The sequence below is a fragment of the Achroia grisella genome, unplaced genomic scaffold, assembly GCF_030625045.1.
Source record: "Achroia grisella isolate CSIRO2021 unplaced genomic scaffold, CSIRO_AGI_Agris_v1 utg1241, whole genome shotgun sequence".
Classification (NCBI taxonomy): Eukaryota; Metazoa; Arthropoda; class Insecta; order Lepidoptera; family Pyralidae; genus Achroia; species Achroia grisella.
Genome location: NW_026712604.1, coordinates 1,256,386 through 1,276,521, shown reverse-complemented (window position 1 = coordinate 1,276,521; position 20,136 = coordinate 1,256,386). Strand labels below are relative to the sequence as shown.

At 37.1% G+C, this 20,136-nt stretch overlaps 1 protein-coding gene across 1 annotated transcript; it reads right to left on the bottom strand.

Annotated features, from left to right (window-relative positions):
• Positions 1 to 1,114: 1,114 nt before the first annotated feature.
• On the bottom strand, positions 1,115 to 12,388 carry LOC131854649 (adhesion G-protein coupled receptor G2-like). The gene is made up of 7 exons (XM_059205783.1): positions 11,920 to 12,388; positions 11,048 to 11,252; positions 7,741 to 7,778; positions 5,450 to 5,545; positions 4,348 to 4,582; positions 3,070 to 3,272; positions 1,115 to 2,747 (listed from the first exon to the last, which is right to left on the bottom strand). Exons 1-7 carry the CDS (start codon positions 11,998 to 12,000, stop codon positions 1,659 to 1,661), a joined length of 1,947 nt encoding a protein of 648 aa, XP_059061766.1. The 5' UTR covers positions 12,001 to 12,388; the 3' UTR covers positions 1,115 to 1,658.
• Between the last annotated feature and the right edge of the window lie 7,748 nt (positions 12,389 to 20,136).

Genomic DNA, 20,136 nt, shown 5'->3' with positions numbered 1-20,136 from the left:
CAACAGAACAATAATAGAAAAACGAGAAATAAAGAAAGGCATCAGTCAATTTTATATATGTCGAAGCAGATACAGCAACGTACTTTTTAGGTATAGTGACGTCAGCGACTATCAATTATTTAACTCGTAGGTTATTATAATTAAAGAAAATGAAAGCCTTTAAGTAAACAATAGAGAATAGAAATAATCTTTATTCAAGCAAACACAATATAAGCACTTTTGAATAGTCACATTATTTTGGATTCTCCACTCATTCGGAACGCAGACTCATCACAAGAAAATTGTGTGTAGCTCTTTTAAATAACTATTATTATTTCTAAGCAGACATGACTCTTTACGTGGCTCAGCGGTAACTGATCACCTCAATCATGTTCGAGTACAATAAGACTGCTTATCCCCTCATAGAGGGCGCTAGTGTGCCAACCAATTAGAGCAAACGCTCGTGTACTCGCTCACAGTTTAACAATTATTTATAGAATATAGATTTCCTTATTACCTAATTACTACAGATAAGCTTGTTATAATTCTCTAAAATATTGTTAAGAATAATAGTTATTAAATTGCATATTTTCGTTACAATATTTAGCATTTATGTTAACAATGTTGGCAGTCAATTGACTGCCTTAATTTCTGTAACAATATATGAAAGACATTGAGTGCCTTAATGTCTGTTTTAAAATTTCTAAATAATTCCAGTTATAGAAATTATACAGTGTTCATTATCCAGCGTTAATTTACATTTGCTAAACATTTGAAAGTAAATATGATTTAACAGGACAGCTTTAAAACAATCCTAGCACTGGTAAATATTACATAGGTAGTCATTTAATCTACAATTGTTAATTCAAATTAATCACAGTGGTTTCTAGAAATATCTATTTTACAATTTTAATATAAATTTACGAAACACATAATAGCTGACATTATAATTATAATTAAATTTCTTATGTGATATAGTGATGCAAATCAGCACGTTCGATAGTAGATTGTGCCAGATTACGTTATATCTAACGACATGTAAGTCACGCAGTGGTTAATATATATATATAATCTTAGTAATTAGTCTAAGGTAGAGTAAATTAAGATGTAAAAAGTTAATACACAAGTTCCACCCTACTGTGTGTGTTTCTCTCGCCACCGCTCCTGTCATCACACTTATTTACAAAGATGTTGTGACGAGACTATTCCCGAATCAAGCCAGCGCCGATATATATACAGACCAACACCCTAGGAATAAATGTATCTGCACCCTAAGTTGATACATATAATATAATCTGTACATCGACTTATTGTGATATTTATTTACTCACATAATATTTGTTGTTATTTATATCACTTCAACATTTGCACCATTTCATGAATTTGAATAGAATATAATAGAATGCCCTTTCGAAGAAAAATATAAACAAAGTTGAATGGAAGACAAAAGCAGTAGATATATATAATTTTATATTCTTAAAAAATATAAGGAAGGGTAAGGAGAAGACCAAGACACCGTTAAAGCAAACAGATTAGAGAAAAAGTTGGAGTCGTGTCGTATAAACAACTAAAGAGCCTGATGGAAGATCGTGGAAAATACCAATAGTCCACCGATAAGAGCGCGGCTCTTAAATTAGGAATAAAAAAATACAACAATGTATAAAACTGAACTTAAGAAACTAATTTAAATGAGTGGTAGAACTAACGAATTTAGATACGTTCCTAGATGTTGTGTTAAATATGGATTGTAGTTTGTTAATCCAAGCCTTCCTAGTGTTATCATAACCGCATACAATAAATAAGAAAAGAACAAATCCTTGAATAGTGACGGTAATAGTGAACAAGTAGGCTGCTACAATATTAAAGGCAAACAGTCCAAATATCCAGGGTAAGCCGAATAAGAACATTAAAACAAACGCAGTACTCGTGCACTTCAAGGCCACTTTACGGTAACTCGCTTTTTGTTTTCCTAATTTTGTATTTTGCTCGCTTTTGTAAATGACTCTTATCATATAGAAAAAGGCTATTACATTTATCAATAATGTTAAACATATAGGCATGAGTACAGACAACCATAATCCTTGGCCTGAAGGATAGCAAAAACTACCAGTGGGGGTCATGTCTTCAAAACGTCCGACGTACGACCGTGGTGCAGATATAAGAAGTATACCGATGATCACGATAGGAGCTCCCCAAGAAAAAGCTGAAGTCTTCATTACTTTATGTGTTATATGCTTTCCGAATGGTATTGTGTCTTTGTAAGCAATTGCTGCGGCCACAAACATCCAACAGAATGAAGCTAATACAGAGTAATGCAAAACGATACCAACGAACATGCATGAAGCACTGAAATATAAGTATTTCACATGTACGATTATTAAAAAACAAATTGATAATATTAATAACGCTATGCACAACTGAAGCCAAATTTGATTGCGAAATTTAGAACGCCAAGTTTCAAACACAGCAGCTGTGAGTAGTATGAAAAATATACCAAAAATAGACAAAGAGCAACCGATAACAGATAGAATTTCTAATGCATTTTCATTGCCTTCAGAGAAGACAGGTCGAGGTATTAAAATCTCCGCAAAATGTGTTAAATGGTCGCAACGACATGAATCTAAAATGTCTGGATTATTTGAGCTGATAAAAGTGCAGCCCTCTTGTGACCAATAGCCAGTGCCGTTCTCCAAAAAGTGCCAATAAGCACAAGATCGTCTCTGGTCTCGTTCTGGTTCTTCTATAGATGTAAAATGTATCCTGACTACCTGGAACAGGACCAGATATAACTTTTAATATGCAGCAGGTCAATAAACAAACCTTAAGTTAAAATCAAATGATTAAGACTGTTACTAATATTCATCAAAATTCTTGTCGCGGGTTCGATACCTCGTGCGATACAAACATTTGTATTCATGAGTATGATTATTATGGATCTATTTACAAGAAATAATCTCTCTATGTATTTATATCACTCGTCCAGAATCCATCCCACAAGGTCTGCTTAGCTTCGACTAGATGTTGCTGTGTGAATTATCCTGAGATATTAAAGAAGATTTTCATTTACATATTTTTAGTACAATTAATTACCTCTCCAGATTCGAAGTGTGTGTAATTCTCCACATTAACGCTCACTACTCGACTGTTAACGATAGATTCACCTTCATAATCGAAAGCGCGCTCGTTATTAAATACGGTGAAGCTAATACGTCTCGGGATGTTGATCACGGACTGCGGGAGATTCACCACAACATCAGTCTCCTTCACGGTTAAGTGCGTCGAATTGACATCCACTTCATATCAAAAGTATACGTAGTTGCAAAACATCGTAGAGGAACATGAAAATAAAAAGCAAGCAAAGATTAATACGGACTACGATTTTTTGTAGCGAAATTAAAAACATCTGGATGCAGTTTTTTGAAATCATTCATTTTTATCATTATCATAAACAATCGTTAATTCTAATATCAGGCTAAAATCCCTATTGCATATCATTAGAAATATGTTTTATTACTACTACCATGCAGGTTTCGTATTTTTTGGTCTAGCGGTTAGCTTCTTCTGGGTAGAAGCTTACCACTAGACAACTGGGGCCATTTAGTTGGATAGAGGTGAGGCGGAGTTGGCTATGCCCCTGCCACTAAGCAGGATTTTTCTTCTTCGGTGAATTAGTGGAGCGAAGAGATAAAACTCCCGCTCCCTCTCTGGCGCCTCCTTCCGCGTGATAAATTCTTCCCAGAAGAAGCTTACCGCTAGACCAAACAAAAACCTATCCTACATAGTACATAGTAGTAATAAAACATATTTCTAATGATATATAGAAAGGAGGCAAGTTATTCCAACACTTGGAGTCTGAAATTGCCCTTGACTACGCGGAAGAATCTGGAAGCAAAAATGGGCGCATGCATTTTGTACACGCTGGATAAGCCGCCGTGATCTTCCTAATATACAAGAACCGAAACTGTTAAACCGTAACTAAACTTGGATAATATAAGAGAATCGCACAATTCAACACGTAGATCAGTAGAGAGATAATTTTGAATTTTGAAGATACACCTTGTAGTTTTTTAGTTGGTAAGATAAAAGATCACAATCTCTCGTCGCCCCTCAGTCAGAGGGGATGATCTGTGAAAGATTTTTCCACACGATAAAAAAGCCATTTCTCGGTACAATTTTAAAGGTTTTAATTATCTTATATTAGCAATATATCAAATCATACCAGTAATTTGTCTCTTCTGATTGTCTTTCACGATACACAGAATAAAAACAGTAATGTTGTACATGTTGTTTATCATTTTCTACAATGATACCACACACGGCTATTAAAAAAATTACGCATGAATAAAATACTTGTCAAGTATTACTCACTTAATAAAATCTCAAATGCTTCACGTACAAATATGTCAACATCTGTACTAGCTACTCTCAACCCTCTAACAGGATATAAATCCCCAGCATCCGCCATCAATAAAGCTATTTGTTCCTTCACTATCATGTCACTCAGAGAGCCTTTTAAATCAATTGTCATACCAAGTTCCTCAATCAATTGTAACAGTTCACCTGGGAAGACTACAGCCTCGTCTGTACTTAGAAGCATATTAATCTGCAATAAAAAAAATATTTTGTAATACTCAACATCGAACTTATCCATACGGTAGGCAATTGTTAGTAAGGGGCTTTTAAGCCACTGTGGCTAATTGCTAATATTTGCTACTAACTTAACGACGTACTATCTCTGACTACTATCGTATTATTGTCCACTAGTGTTCCGCCAATATATACCTTGTATATGTCTACAATGACGATTTAATTTAGCAATTATTATCATTCTGTATTGTTTTTACTTAAAATGCAAACGTGTTTAGATTTAGTTAATGTACAGTATTCTATCAAATTAAACAATCACTTATTTATGTTTATAAAAACTGATAGAATGTGTAATATTAATAATGATAACGAAATAAATTAATACTGTCATTACCAAAATAACCCTTTCCTGGTCGTGATCATTCCTATTAAAATTTTGGTGTTTATGCCTTCTGTCGCTTTCCATTAATTCCAATTCCAGTACTAGATGTATAATACATAAATTAAATCTGAACCTAGATATATAATTATTTTGCAATAGAAGTAACAATGCTGTCCGGAGAATACACTAAGAAAGGGAGTAAACAATTGTTTACATTCATCGCCATCTTTAGGTGATCCATAAACCAGGATGTTTGTCAGAACTTAAAAATATAGCGCTTATAGAAAATACACACAAAATACCACTATCCTATATATATGTCACTAACTAATACCACTATCCTATATATATGACACTATCCCACTGTATATTTCCACTCACATATATCCTGTAAACCCAAATTGGATTATCAGCAAATTATAACTCTCGACAACCATGAAGAAGTATAATATTTTAAATTAATTTTCATTTATAATACTACTATTTAAAATAATTCGGTACCTTATCAAAAATCTCGTCTACATCGGTTATATATATTGGAGGATTCTGTAATAGGTTTTTGATATCGTCTGTAATTTCCTTAATTACGTCCGCGGGCTGAAAATAAAGACATTATTAAAAGTAGTTCTGTTAAAATAACAGGTTTCATTTTACGATATAAGGGTAAGGGAATTTGTGGTACACCTGATCGTCTGTGACCTGAACACCCGTTCCAGGGGAATTGTAGGTGAGTTGGCGGTTGCCGGCTACAAGCCATTTAAGAAGGAATAAGCTCTTTTCTTGAAAGTTTCAATTTTATATCGGTTCAGAAATAATCATTAAGTATTTGTTACATAAATAATGATAATTAAAAAATATAGCGTATTAGAGTAGTGACTAAAAAATTATTCAACCGTTTTTCTAGACACCCAATTTACCTTTTCAAGTTTCTAGTGAATAATAAAAAGGGATAGGAGAAGTCACCGTGCAAAAAAAGGATATGTAGGTCAGATCTTGGATTTAAGTAAACCACTAAATCACGACGCTCTCATGCCAAAAACTTTGTATATCAACTTGTATTTTTTCCTGACTCTGGTAATGGAACTACCAATAATAAACTAAATTAATACGAGAAAAAACGGTAGTGCAAATACATTCAGCGAAATGTGTGCAGGTTCACCATGATATCTATAGTGTGTTTTTAATCTCGATCACTAAATCGACAGGTCCAAATGTCAAATTTTATCACCTGCAGCGGGGTACTACTGTACCTGTGATACTGTAAGTAGTTTAGTCGTAACCTAGTGTTGACTATTCGGTAAGAATTTGGTCGGGAACAGAACACTAGATATATCCGAAGTCCATTTATTGCCTGATGATAGACCTCATACCACCGACAGAAACACGTATTGCAATATGTATTGTGTGTAGATGCAATAACGATCGGAATTTGATTACCAACAGAGAAGGTCGTAACGCTTCCAGTAGCGTAGTAGAGAAGACGCAGTTGCTCGTTTTATACAAGAGGCCGAAGGCGCGACTCACTCGGACATTCGTGAGTACTCACTGCAGATGGCGATTAAAAATAGAGGCAGGGCGATCGTAGATGCGCTGATTGCGCTAAAATAATCAGCACATAAAAAACCGGAACAGCTGATGCATCGGCGGGGCGCTTTGGACTGGAAAGGCCGGAATATGCTCGCTAAAAGTATAATAAAAAAAAAGGAAAAGAAAGGGAAAAAAAAATTGCCGAATTACGACAAAAAGTGAACTGTGAAATTAAACAATCAATAATTAAACAAAACCTGGACTATAACAAATAGTGAACTTTGAAAATAATGTTAAAATAAGATTTCATATAATTGTATATGCAGTGTAAGAATTCATAATGTAACAATACAACACAATGTAATGAAAACTGTGAAATTAGTAGTAGTGTAAGATTTATATAATTGTATATGCATATTGGTAAATGTAATCCTCCTAATAAAGATGGGTGACACTGCATGTTGTCAACTCACCCGGCCGGCTAGCGGTGGTTCTGGGCCAGACGGATAAGGTCTGCCTCGGTGTCACTGTTAGGCAAATTGTAACATCTCGGCTGGAGTTGTACAAAAGTGGAAATTAAATAAATATTATAATATTAAAGTAAATTAAAAAAGGCACGGACGAATATGCCTGAGGAAAATTGTATTTAAAAATAAAAATAGAATAAAAAAAACGCTTCAAGTAGCGGGGTTTCCGCACTGAATATTTGTTATCGCATTCTTGGTAGCGGAATTTAACAAAATAATATAAATCAATGAATATCAATCAATGTATTCAGCATTACAGAAACTTATAACAAATTTATTAATTACATGTTGTAATTTAAATATTGTAATATATGAAAACTGTGATTGTTACAGTCCCTGCCGTACTTACTATAAATGACGTAGTGGAGTAACTTGAAACAGTCATATAAAGTTCAAGCTTGTGGCGGAGTGATGGGCCGGGTCAATATGCTCCCTCTAATATGGTTGAGTGCAACGATGACTCATCCGTCATAATCGTGAACAGGTACTGCTTGTGGGGACTGGTCTGTTCTGGTCACAAACACTGATTAGAATATTTGCTTTTGCAATAGCATGTGTTCGTGGTCGGTATATTCTCCCAAATTTGAATTTAAAAATTAATCTGTATCTACCATCTGAATTTCTTGTCAGTTCTTTTCATCTCGAAATCATTTTGAGCTGACGGTAGATTTGACATATCATAAGAGTTTGTAATAGACCTACATAAATAAAGATATTTTGAATTTGAATTTTACAAACCGTGAGAGTTGTCGCATAATGCTGCGTTGTTGTGGTACCTGTAATAATTAAATGAGCTTTTTAAAGTAATACGACTGAATATGAATAATATTTTTGACAATTAAATATTATTTTAGAATAGAGTATCAAAGAGAAGTTCCTTCTGGTAATGGAGACCAAACTATTTCTACTAATCTAATACTAAAAGTACAGTGAGTGTATGTCAAAATTTTGGATTATTTAAACAAATAATTTAACTATTTATATTTAGCCAGTATATAAAAGTTAGATATAAAAACCTTAAACTAATATATCATTTTACTTGCTCTTACTAAGTATCGTTTATAAAAGTCAACAGGGGGCGTATTATGAACTCTTTAAAATCCAGTCAGTTTTCAGGCAGTTCAGTTTAAGCCGTAAACTGAATGGGAATAAGAGTTCAATACGCGCGCTGATCTTTTATGGTAATGGATATCAAAATTTACAATAAGATACCGAAGGATATACTGGAATACCTTTAAATAAATGTAAAACATCTGTTAAATCACATTTATTGAGCAAAGCTAAACGATTAATTGAATGATGGCAATTCACTTAATGTTCGATATGGACACCTACATAAATATACATTGTAAATAAACTGGCTTTTAAAAAAGAAATTCTGTCAAGTTTCCTCCCAGTTCTTCTCGATTGAATCTTTATATTTAACTGGCTAAAATGTATGAACATGAATAAATGATTTTTGATTTGATTTTACTCATTAGGTAGTATAGAATAGAATAGAATAGAAAATCATTTATTCAAATAAACTTAATTTAAGCACTTTTGAATAGTCATAACAATTTGTTTTTTATCTACCACTCGTTCGGAAAGTTGTCTCATTACAAGGAGAACGAGCAAGAAACTTGTGTGTTGCTCTTTAAATAATCCTTGTAAGTTTACAAGTCACGACTTACAAGTCGAAACGTGTGAATACAAACTATCAACAAGCACTAATTTTTTGGGTCAAATATAAATATGCAATAAGATTAAATCAGTCGTAGTGATAAGAGCAGACCAGTCCCTACAAGCAGCACTAGTTCACGAGTATGACGGATGAGCGGCTGGCTCATCCGTCATACGTCATCGTCGCCGTCGTCATCACTGCGCTCGACCATATTTTAGGCCCACCACGCCGCCACATGTCTGGACATTTTAGTGAGCATGACTACTCATTCCACACGACCACGTCACAGCTACAAAAATTACTATATGGTAGTTACAGTATTCGCACTTTACATAAGGATGCATGCGGCAATCAATACACACGCCGCTACGCTATCATATATCAAAAAAGCAGTATGAAAATTAAAATTATAACGTTGTCCGCAAATAAATTTATTCTTGCTATATATTGTTATCATCTATAAATTCATCTATCTTATAATAGGCTTTTTTACATAACATTTGTTTAATATAAGATTTGAATTGCCTCTGTGTAAAATTTAGCGAGAATCTTACGCAATTATCATAAAATGAATTACCAACTTTGTGTAGACGGCATTTAGGTAAAATTAGCTTATTTTAATTGCGTAAGTTTCTACTTGTACAGTCTTTAAGTTTCTTGAAACTATCCAAGTTTTTCCTTGTATACATAATATTTTCATAAATGTACTGTGAGGCAACGGTGAGGATATTTGATTCTTTAAAGCATTGACGTAATGACTCTCTAGAACCCATACCATAAATAGAACGTATGGCTCTCTTTTGTAAAATAAATATAGTATTTATTATCTGTGGTATTTATATCGGCAGCTTTACCCCATAGCAGTATGCCATATGACATAATGCTATGGAAATAACTAAAATATACAAGTTTTGCCATCGCCACGTCTGTTAATTGCCTTATCCTTCTAATTGCATAAGCAGCAGAACTAAGTCTACTGGCTAATTTTGAAATATGGGGACCCCATTGTAACTTCGAGTCCACTGTTATTCCTAAAAAAAACTGTATCATAAAAAAATTTACTATTTCATCATTAAGCAATAGCTGCGTATTTACTTGTTTTATATTAGGAAGCGTGAATTTAATACACTTAGTTATGTTGGAGTTCAATAATAGATTATTACATGTGAACCAATTTAGTATAGCAGAGATAGCATAATTTACATCGTCTAATTGATTACATTGGCGACCAATTTTAAACACTAAGGAAGTATCATCCGCAAATAACACTATATCTGCAATTTTCTCTACCATGTAGGGAAGGTCATTTATATAAATTAAAAAGAGAAACGGGCCTAATATTGAACCTTGAGGAACGCCCATTTTTATATTAGTTCTCTTAGACTTTACACCATCAATATCTACAGTTTGCACCCTATCCTCTAGATAAGTTTTCATTAGACTTAGGTCATTATCTCTAATACCATAATGTTTGAGCTTGTACAAAAATGTTTCATGATCTACGCAATCAAACGCCTTCAACAAGTCACAAAAAACGCCGATAGCATCCTGTGCGTTTTCCCATGATTTGAATATATGTGTAATAAGCGCTACACCTGCATCAGTAGTAGACTTGCCGGCAGTGAAACCATATTGCTGACTGTGAAGCAGTCCGTTATCCCTGAAGTATTTTAACATTTGGTTAAACATAATCTTTTCAAATACTTTACTTAGAACTGGCAAAATAGAAATTGGTCTATAGTTGCCTAGCTCAAATCTATCTCCAGATGTGTACTCGCAATATCAGTTTAAGGTTTTTACATTTCTGTAATAGTTACAGAATAATCGCACCCTTAACGATCACAGCCTGTATAGGCGACGGTTGCGTCATGTGTCAGCTTTATAACTATTCAAATTAATAAAAAAAAATATGACAATGTGTCGTGTATGACGATATATGGCAATACGACACATTCTTTAAGAGGCTTGCGCGGATTAGCGTAGCGGAAAGCCAGCGCGCGCAAGCCTGAGGAAAATTATTTAACTATTTTTTGTAATCTCTCTTTCGCGCGTATATTTAATGTTTTCCACTTTCTTTTACAATTTTATTTATTATTACACTAATTTTATTTTCCAAAGACACGTTAAAATTTATAGATTATCAATAACTCTATAATTATGTCTTTGCTCCATAATCAAATGTGCCATTTTGCAATGATAATTATTACTAAATGACGGTAAAGCATGCACGCCAGAACGCGCGAGCTGGCGGTGCGCGCGGTCTGTCTAGTTCTCTTTATCAACATTTACATGTTCACTATTTCTTGCGTGAAAACTGATTAGCACGTGAAAGAACTTATGTTTAAAAACAGCTATTGAGTAAGTAGGTCTTTATTTACAAACCTGTGTCGTGAATTATATACTGAGCTGTGTAGCACGACGTCCTTGCAGAACAAGTGCAGAGCGCCAACCGCCCCGGCTCTGGCATCTCAGAAAGCTGGCATTCTGCATCCCGCCACTCGCCTACTGTATGGGTCTGGTGCACGTCATACGTCGAACAATTATATGCCGTAGATTGCATCCGAGGTTTGAAATAATACTCTACGGGCTATAAAAAGAAATAAAATAATCAATTAAATTGGAAGATCTTACAAAATTAAATCATAAATTTAAACTATTTAACGGCTGGTACTAGTAGTTTAGCACACCGCTTCACTTCCAATGGTCACGAGTTGGATAACTCGTACCCACACTAAAATTCTCACACAAATCGGTTACACCGTTTCTGACATTAGCGCGCAGATTAATTTACACAGAATACTAATATTTTTTTTAAAACCCTTAAAATCATTTAATAAATAAACATTACACACTTTACCATACCATTGGTACATATACACACACACACACATACACATACATACAGATCCGTCCAAGTCAGAAACTTCAAACAGGAAGATAAGTTGGCTGCAGAGTACCGAATATAAATAGACGTCGCTTTAGTACGTGAGTCTTTGGAAATTGAACTTTAACGACGTTCAACTTAAATTTTAAATTAATGATACCACAAATAAACAAGCCCACGTGACACCCCTGAAGTTACAGGGTCACCATTTATGTAGTGATGCCTATGGAGTAGGTCTTACCACTTCAGTCGTCGTCCATATGGTACGGTAACACTTACGTTGACAATACTTCCATACAAACTTTGATCTCCCCTTTTAAACCCCTTACAACTCTTTTACGCATTCAGAAGTAGACTAAATGCAACATACCGTTGATGATGATTTGAACCAGGGAGCGAAACGGATAATGGGACTGTTAATCTGTGCATCTTTAATTGCAAAGTTGCCCATATTATAGTCTTGACGAAATACAATAAAACTGTGCCCGTGAACTGGATATTGCCATCGGGTTAGAACCACTGCCTCACTGTTTTTAGCCGAAATGTAGTCCGATTCATCTCTAGGGATATCTATGCAAAAACATATTATAAAAGTAATATAGTCTCTTTACTTGTTAATGAATTTATGAAATTTTAATGGATGAAAATATTATAGAACTTGATGAAAACCCGGCTTTGCTCTGGTGAATGGGTAGATATTTCTGTAGTCATCGGTTCTCAAGGAATATTAAAGGTAAACAAGGCATAGATTCATATAGCTTCGTTCATTGTGTTTAATAAATATAGTAAATACAAAGTGCAAAAGTTTTTACACAAATAATTTTTATTTTAAATCAACATTCCAAATAAATTAACAAACATATAACTTTTAAGGTTTATTCTCTATAAACCTCTTTGTTTTAAGCACTCTCTACTTTCGCAGATATTTAAAACCAATTGCTTCATCCAAACATCTTTCCCATACTTACTAAATAAATTAGAACTTATTTTATTCACTTTAAGAAGAAAACATAGAACAAAATTCACTTAAAACACAATCTGCCGACATACAGACTGTTGGATTACGAATCCTTATAAATTAATATATAAAAGAGAGAGTGGACTGTATTTATTGAAAAGAAAATAATTAATGGAAAAGGAAGTAAAAATACGATTTCGACCTGGAAGAACGTCTTCCACACTCCGAACACCCCAAAGTAAGCAATGTAACACCAAACTTACTCACCTTTGCTCAGGAACGTCCCGATGTGTAGTACTGTTTAGTGGCCACGCACTCTAGAGTGTATATTTTCATAAAAAACAATTATATTGTGTTAAATAATTCCTTAATTATCTTGTTTTATATAGATAAAAATACGGAGCGTCCTTTTAGTTCCAGTTCTTATTTTCAATTGTTTTATTATTCTTTTTTTGAAATTTAAGTGGCCACATGTTTTTATATGTGGCCAGTATTACCGAGCGCCCTTTGCTCCAGTAAGCAAGCCGGTGATACAACCTGCTTAGACTAAGGAGGTTCGGAATACGGAACACAGACCTACTAAAATACTACTCACCATCTTTACGAAGAGCCTTCGCTGCAATCACTTTCCACAATTGTGACAAAGTTTACCAAATGCAAGGGGATTCGGATTCGGATTCGGATTTCGGAGAGATAACAAAATGATAAAGCTATCATCAAACAAAAGACCAAAGACATAGACACGACCAATGAAATATTTTATGAAATACTTACGATTTTCGGCATAACGGTTATGCTTATAGTCTGACTGTCAGGTCTTCCGCACCCCCTAGAGAGGTGAGGGTAGGGTCTCGGGGCAAACCCCTTTGTCCCGACATCAACTCCGGGGGCAACAACCCTGGGTGGATCACAGCCCCTTTTTTTTTTTTTTAACGTGGAAAATCTTCAAAAGACCGTCACCCCGCCGGAGGGAAGGCAGGGTGGAGTGTGAGACTTGTACTCACTAAAAACCGCACGGTGTTCCTACGAGCGCCTATGCCGGACCCAGGGGATTCGCATGTGCATTTCCACGCCAGCTCCGACGGCGACGACCCGCTCTGTAGATGTTGTAGGGTACGAAATAGGTCGCCCTACTCCATTGTGGAGGTGTGTGGGTACACGCGCACACGTCCGGGGCCTTTGGATTGGGGGACTGCCTCCCTCAAGGCAGTCACCCCGGCCCCAGCGGGTAAATAGAGGGGATGGAGTTGGGCCCCACCTCTATGACTGGCTCTTCTGCGGCGACGAATCCACTCCCGTTCCCTTTCCGTCGCCTCCTTCCGCGAGATAACTTCCTCGCAGAAGGAGCTCACCGCCAGCCACGATCTCTCGCTACTGATCATCCTCCGAACTAAATTCGGCAGCGAGAGATCGTCCCCCACTATTCGTGTGAAGACACGGCGCTCACTCGCGAACGCTGGACATTCTTCCAGCGTGTGTTACGCCGTGTCCTCTACACCTCCGCACTCGTGGCAGCCGGTCGTCGGCTCCTTCCTCGCCACATGATACAGATACCGCCCGAAGCAGCCGTGCCCGGACAGTATCTGTGTCATGCGGTACGTCAGTGGCCATCTCCGATTCATCCACTTCCTGAGGATGGAAGGGACAGCCTCGACGGTCCTCCGATGGACTGGTCAGCCTTTCTCTCCCGCTGATCCTGATGATTTAGCCGAAAGTCGGACCTCCGCGCTTCAATCTCGTGACCAGCGGGTGCATCCCCCATGGAACGTCGCTCCGCGCGCCAGTGATATTCTGTCGCGTGGAGCTCCGCTACCAAGTCCAACGGAGGAGACCCCACCAGCAGACACGCCGCTTCCCCGGATATAGTGGGGTAGCCTCTTATGGCCCGGATGGCCATGACCATGTGTGGCCTATTGAGGCAGGCCACATTTTCCCTGCCTAGGGCCCCCACCCAGATGGGGGCCCCGTACAGGGCCATGGACCGCACCACGTCGAGGTATAGGCGGCGGGAACCTTCTCTCGGGCCCCTCATGTTTGGCAGAAGCCAGCTAAGAGAGCCGGCGGCTGTCATAAGGCAAGGGACCAGGTTCTGGAAGTGAGCGCGGAAGCCCCAACGACTGTCCAGGTCAAGCCCCAAATACCTAATACCGGGCTTGACCCCCACCCTCTGGCCACTGACGACCAGCTAAGCATCCGGAGGTGGCGCAGGACCTCGGTCTTCTCCAGCGCCACCTAGAGCCCAAGCCTTCTAATTCGACCGACGCCGCGGCGTCTGATGCCTAGGAGGCCGGGGGCCGGCTCGGAGCATCGCCGCGTCGCATATGTGCCACAGAGCCTCGCCGATCCAGCACATCTCTGCGTCGACCTCCACAGGCTCTTCCGGTATCGGAATCCAGGCCTGGACGATGGAAGCCTCCATCAGCACGGCTTTAGACTTTTCAACACCCATCTGGGGAGTTGTGGGACATTCCTTTCTTGGCGACCAGGGTGCGGAGCTACGGGTGAGGGGAGAACATCTATCCGGATATACCGATTATCGGATAGAGTCTCCACCTCATCCCACACCTACCAGCTCGGCACCCTCTGTACGATGGCTGGACTGCAGAGGGATACGTCGTCACGTAGACATGCGACTCCCCCTGCTGTCTCACGCACGTGGCGGCCGACCCTCTGATCAATACCACCAGGCCGGCCTCGGCCGCCCAGTCTTCCAGGACCCTGCCTTGAGAGTCGGTGATGGGGGACCATCATTGGACGGGCCGAGTATAGCTCCAGAGCGGCCCCCAGGCCGTCCATGAACTGCACGAACTCGGCGAGAGTCCTGTTCGGAGAGAAGTATGTCCCGACAACGACGGTTTCCCCCCAACTCACACCTATGTACCCCCTCCGCGAATAGGCGGCTGACGAGCGGGGTCGCGGAATGGCCCGCGCCGACAATGGCCACCAGGCCAGAGGGGTCGCCGAACCAATGGTCACTACGTGGGACACGATATGGTTCGGCGACCACTGCAAGGTCAACTCCCCACTGCGCCGCGCTCTGCAGAAGCAGATCGTGGGCGCGCGCGCAGTGGTTGAGATTCCCCTGCAGGAGGCGATGGGCTGCCATTATTAACCGGTGTCCATCACCTCAGCCTCTCCCCGGCGGCCATTGCCGTGGGCCGACGACATTGCGAATCCCCTCTTCTTATTTTAGAATTGGGGGCACTTTTTGGCCCCCACCCTGTGATCGGCTGGGCGACACGCCGCTGCGCAGACCACTCAGTGTGGGGCCGCCGAACATCCGGCCGCTTTGTGGCCGGGAACCCCACAACGGCATAAGCCACTCCGGTCCTCCTCGTGCGAGCACCTTGCCACCACGTGCCCGCTCACGAGACATATGAAGCGAGGTAGCTAGAGGATGTTTCCAAAATTTCACTAACGAAACCGAGTCATATGTTCCAGTTGCTAAGTTGGAGACAATTCGGACCCTATTCTCATTATCAATTAAGAAGAACTTAAATGTTCATCATTTTGATTTGGATACAGCATTCTTGAATGGAATTCTGGAGGAGGAGGGTGGGTCTAAAAACACTTTTTTTGAATTATGTATTTTAATAGCCATAATATGGTATAGTATGGTATAATATGGTAGCCATTGGTAATGGTATGACGTATATAAAATATTATTGCAATCGGTATAGTATAACTGCCTCCGGATCAGGTTTAAAGTTTCGATAAATTCAATGAATTAATTGATTTATCAAAGTAATCTGAATAATAAATATACACCATTTATACTTTGTTAAATGTTTATGTTACAATAACGTCTATTGTTACAAACGACACCAAAAACGTACACATAAACGTACACGTAAATATTTTATTAAAAAAGAGTTTAATTTAGTCGTTTTGTTGCGCTACTTTGTGTTACTGTGATTTTTTCAAATGAATCGTACTCGAAAAGCTAATAAATGTTCTATATTTGGTGACATAAGTGACTTGAAGGATAATATGCTTCCAACTTATGAAGAAGTAATGAAGTGCTATGAGTGGATGAGATGTGAAATTAAAATGACCAAAAGTACAAAAAAGAGCCAAATTTTCAAGAAATTGCCGATATTGTCACCGTAAAAATAGAAAACATATGGAAGAAAGCATCATTGCCAATTTTAACACATGTAAGGGTGTAACAAATGCTTAAAACTTATCATCTTAAATTCAAAAATATTTTAATATCTCATCCTAAAGTACCTAAAAATCGTTTAGAACACTTTCTTGCTTCCAGCAAAGTTTTATTTGATATTTCTTCTTGCAAGTGCTTAGGTTTTACCAACTGTACTTGTCCTAAAGAAAAAAAAGTTCGAATGAATGAGCAAAGTTTCCTCATATGTAGATCAAAGATCTGCAAGAAATATGATAATAGGAAACACAAATGTTGCAACAACAAGGAAAAATAAAAAACGTATCAAAAGAAAACTTAAGGAGGAAATGTAAAAAAAAACTCACACTAAAAATAGTACCGAAGCTGAAACTACCACTAAAATCAATCGACTACTACTAAAATCAATATCTCATCATCTTCTGTGTCTAATACATCCAGCGAAAGCGAACATTTTCAACCCAAAAAATTAAGAAAACTTAAAGTGGAACCTTCTACTTCTATGAACTTTGCTACATTGTCTCAAACTTGCGATCGGTATCAGACAGAGCAGCCGCAGCTATAGCCTCCGTTATTCTACATGAAACCAATAAGCCTATTATTGATAAAAATAAGTTGAGAAGAGAAAGAACGAAAAATAGAAAACACATAATTGAGAAACAGAATGTTCGCCAAATACCTGCGCTATACTTCGATGGTAGAAAGGATAAAACGTTGGTTATCAAGAAAAAGGCGGAAAACATTATAGAGAAATCATAATTGAGGAACACATTTCACTAATTAAAGAACCAGATAGCATATATTTAGGCTATATTACCCCCGCAGCTGGAACAGCAAAATTTATAGAAAGAGAAATATTTAATTTTCTTCTTACTGAAAACGTATTTTTGAATCAATTATTGGCTATTGGGTGTGATGGTACCAATGTCAATGTTGGAAAATTCCGTGGTGTAATTAGATTAATGGAAAAAAGATTGAACAGACGTTTCGACATTTATTTTCTTTTGTTCTATGATTTGACTTCTGGTCCAAGAACATTTGCAGGTGAAATCGGAAAAGCCTTGGAAAATAGTGAAGAGAAAGCTGTTGCTAGATTTCGTAATATTCCAAATCAAATGCCATCCATAAACACGAAAGATCTCAGTTCTGACCAACTATATTTGTACAGAATAGTATCAGCCGTTATATCTGGTGAATGTCCTGAAGATTTAGTTCACAAATCCCCTGGAAAAATGTCTCACGCCAGATGGCTGACGCGTGCTAACAGAATTCTGCGCCTCTATATTACAACATCAAATCCTTCTGATAAACTGGTTAGTTGAGCAACTTATGTTGTCAAAGTATATGCTCCAACGTGGTTTGACATTAAAAGCCATCCAAGTTGTAAAGATGGTGGAAGACATTTATGGCAATTAATCTCGAGGTCTCGTTACTTATCAACAGAACTAAAGGCTGTTATTGATCCGGTAATACAACGCAATACTAACTTCGCCCATCCTGAAAATCTACTGCTAGTAATGTTATCAGACTCTGAAAAATATATAAAAGAATTGGCTCTGCGTCGTATTCTGAAATCACGCGGTGAAAAATCTCAAGAATTGAGGCTGTTTCAGGTTCCAGATGTAAACATGGACGCAAAGGTTTATTATGACCTCATTGACTGGCAGAATCATGTTACAGACCACCTATCCTGAAGCAAATATGTACTTGAAATCACTCATGCTCGAAAAGAGGAAAACAAAATAGATTTTTTACGTTTACCTTGTCACACTCAAGCCGTGGAGAGGTCAGTGAAAACTGTAACTGAAGCTTCAGGAAGCCTGTGTACAAAATCAGCGCGTGAGGGTTTCAACAAAGCGAAAATTGAATCTCGTAAACTTATGCCAAAATTTGATAGTAGAAAAGATTATTGTGTAGAGTAAATACTTTATAACTATAAAAAAACTTATTTTAATCCTTATAACTTTAAAAATAATTAAAATATAGTACATATTCTAAATATAAAGTTATATTAATTACATCTATCCTACAACAAAATAATAATCACATTTTTTTTTTAAGAAACATGAATTTTAGTTAATATTTCGAAATTTCAAGGTCAATCCGGAAGCAGAAGATATCCGATTGTCTTAAAATTTTCTGAGTTAGTTCATATAATAGTAACACACCTTTTTATTGCTATTACAAGTCAAAAAAAGAACTTTTTTTTTTATCCATACTAAAGTGACCCACCCTGAGGATGTATACATCAAACCACCACTTGGTATTAATGTGAAACCAGGTAACGTGTTAAAGTTAAGAAAGGCAATGTATGGGTTACGTCAAGCTCCAAAGTATTGGAATAAGTGTCTGAATAGTGTGCTATTAAGAAGCGGTTTTAGGTAATGTAAATACGATGAGTATTTTAAAAATAATATAGATAGATAGATAAATTCCTTATTCACAATTACAGACATATAACATATTATACATGAGATACAGAAAGAACATGAATGAATAAAAGAAACGTAGGTGACTTTATGTGCCGCAAAAGTGAAAAGGTAGCCAACTCAGCATAATGCTACAGATAACTCTGCAGCGCTGATATTCTGTTGCCTTCTTATACTATACTTATGACTAAAAAATTAGAAATGTATTAAACTTCGAGCTCTTTATCAAAATATATAAAGTATGAATAAACTGTAAATAATGTGATGAATTATGTTATTAAATTACTTATACTACATAAATACTATAATAAGGATTACACATAAATATTGATATGGTAATAGAAACATAGAAATCTACTACAGGCTTTGTTATTAAAATATTTGGGGACACAGTTATTTGGAAAACAACAAAGCAATCTACAGTTGCTCTTTCATCTGCAGAAGCAGAATATATTGCTTTGTGTGATGCAATAAGAGAATTGGTATGGCTGAGAGGAATTCTTTTAGTTAGTTAATTTAGATTTCATCAATGTATATGAAGATAACTCAAGTTGTATCAGCATGGCAACTGGAATTTCGATTACAAAAAAATCTAAACATATGGATGTTAAGTTACATTTTATAATGGAGTATATTGAAAAAGGATTAATCAGACTTGTAAAAATTAATTCTGAAATGCAGATGGCCGATGGTTTGACTAAACCATTAAACGGTGTTAAATTTAAAACATTTATAAAAGATTTCAATTTGAATTAGGTGGTATTAAGTGATTTGTTTTTGTATTAGTATTAGAACATTTAATTTTTGTATTGGTCATAGTAGATTTTTAGTAATTAGAATCTGCCACTGAGAAGAGGTGTTGTATATTATTTATTAAATATTGTGTCATTCATTTTTAATCTATGGTATTTGTACAATGACAGATAGCTTTATCTTATTTATCTAATACTTACCTGGCGTAGGGGATACCGTGATCAAATCTTATTTATCTGTGTTTTGTTATGCACTACTCTGTGCGGTTTTGATTTTGAATTCGTACGTTGAAATCATTTGTTCGTTTTT

Coding starts and splice junctions, on each gene's coding strand:
- LOC131854649 (XM_059205783.1), bottom strand. CDS start 12,000: ATGGGCAACTTTGCAATTAAAGATGCACAGATTAACAGTCCCATTATC. Junction 11,253..11,919: donor GGTTCAAATCATCATCAACG/GTATGTTGCATT, acceptor TTCTTTTTATAG/CCCGTAGAGTATTATTTCAA. Junction 7,779..11,047: donor GTATATAATTCACGACACAG/GTTTGTAAATAA, acceptor TAATTATTACAG/GTACCACAACAACGCAGCAT.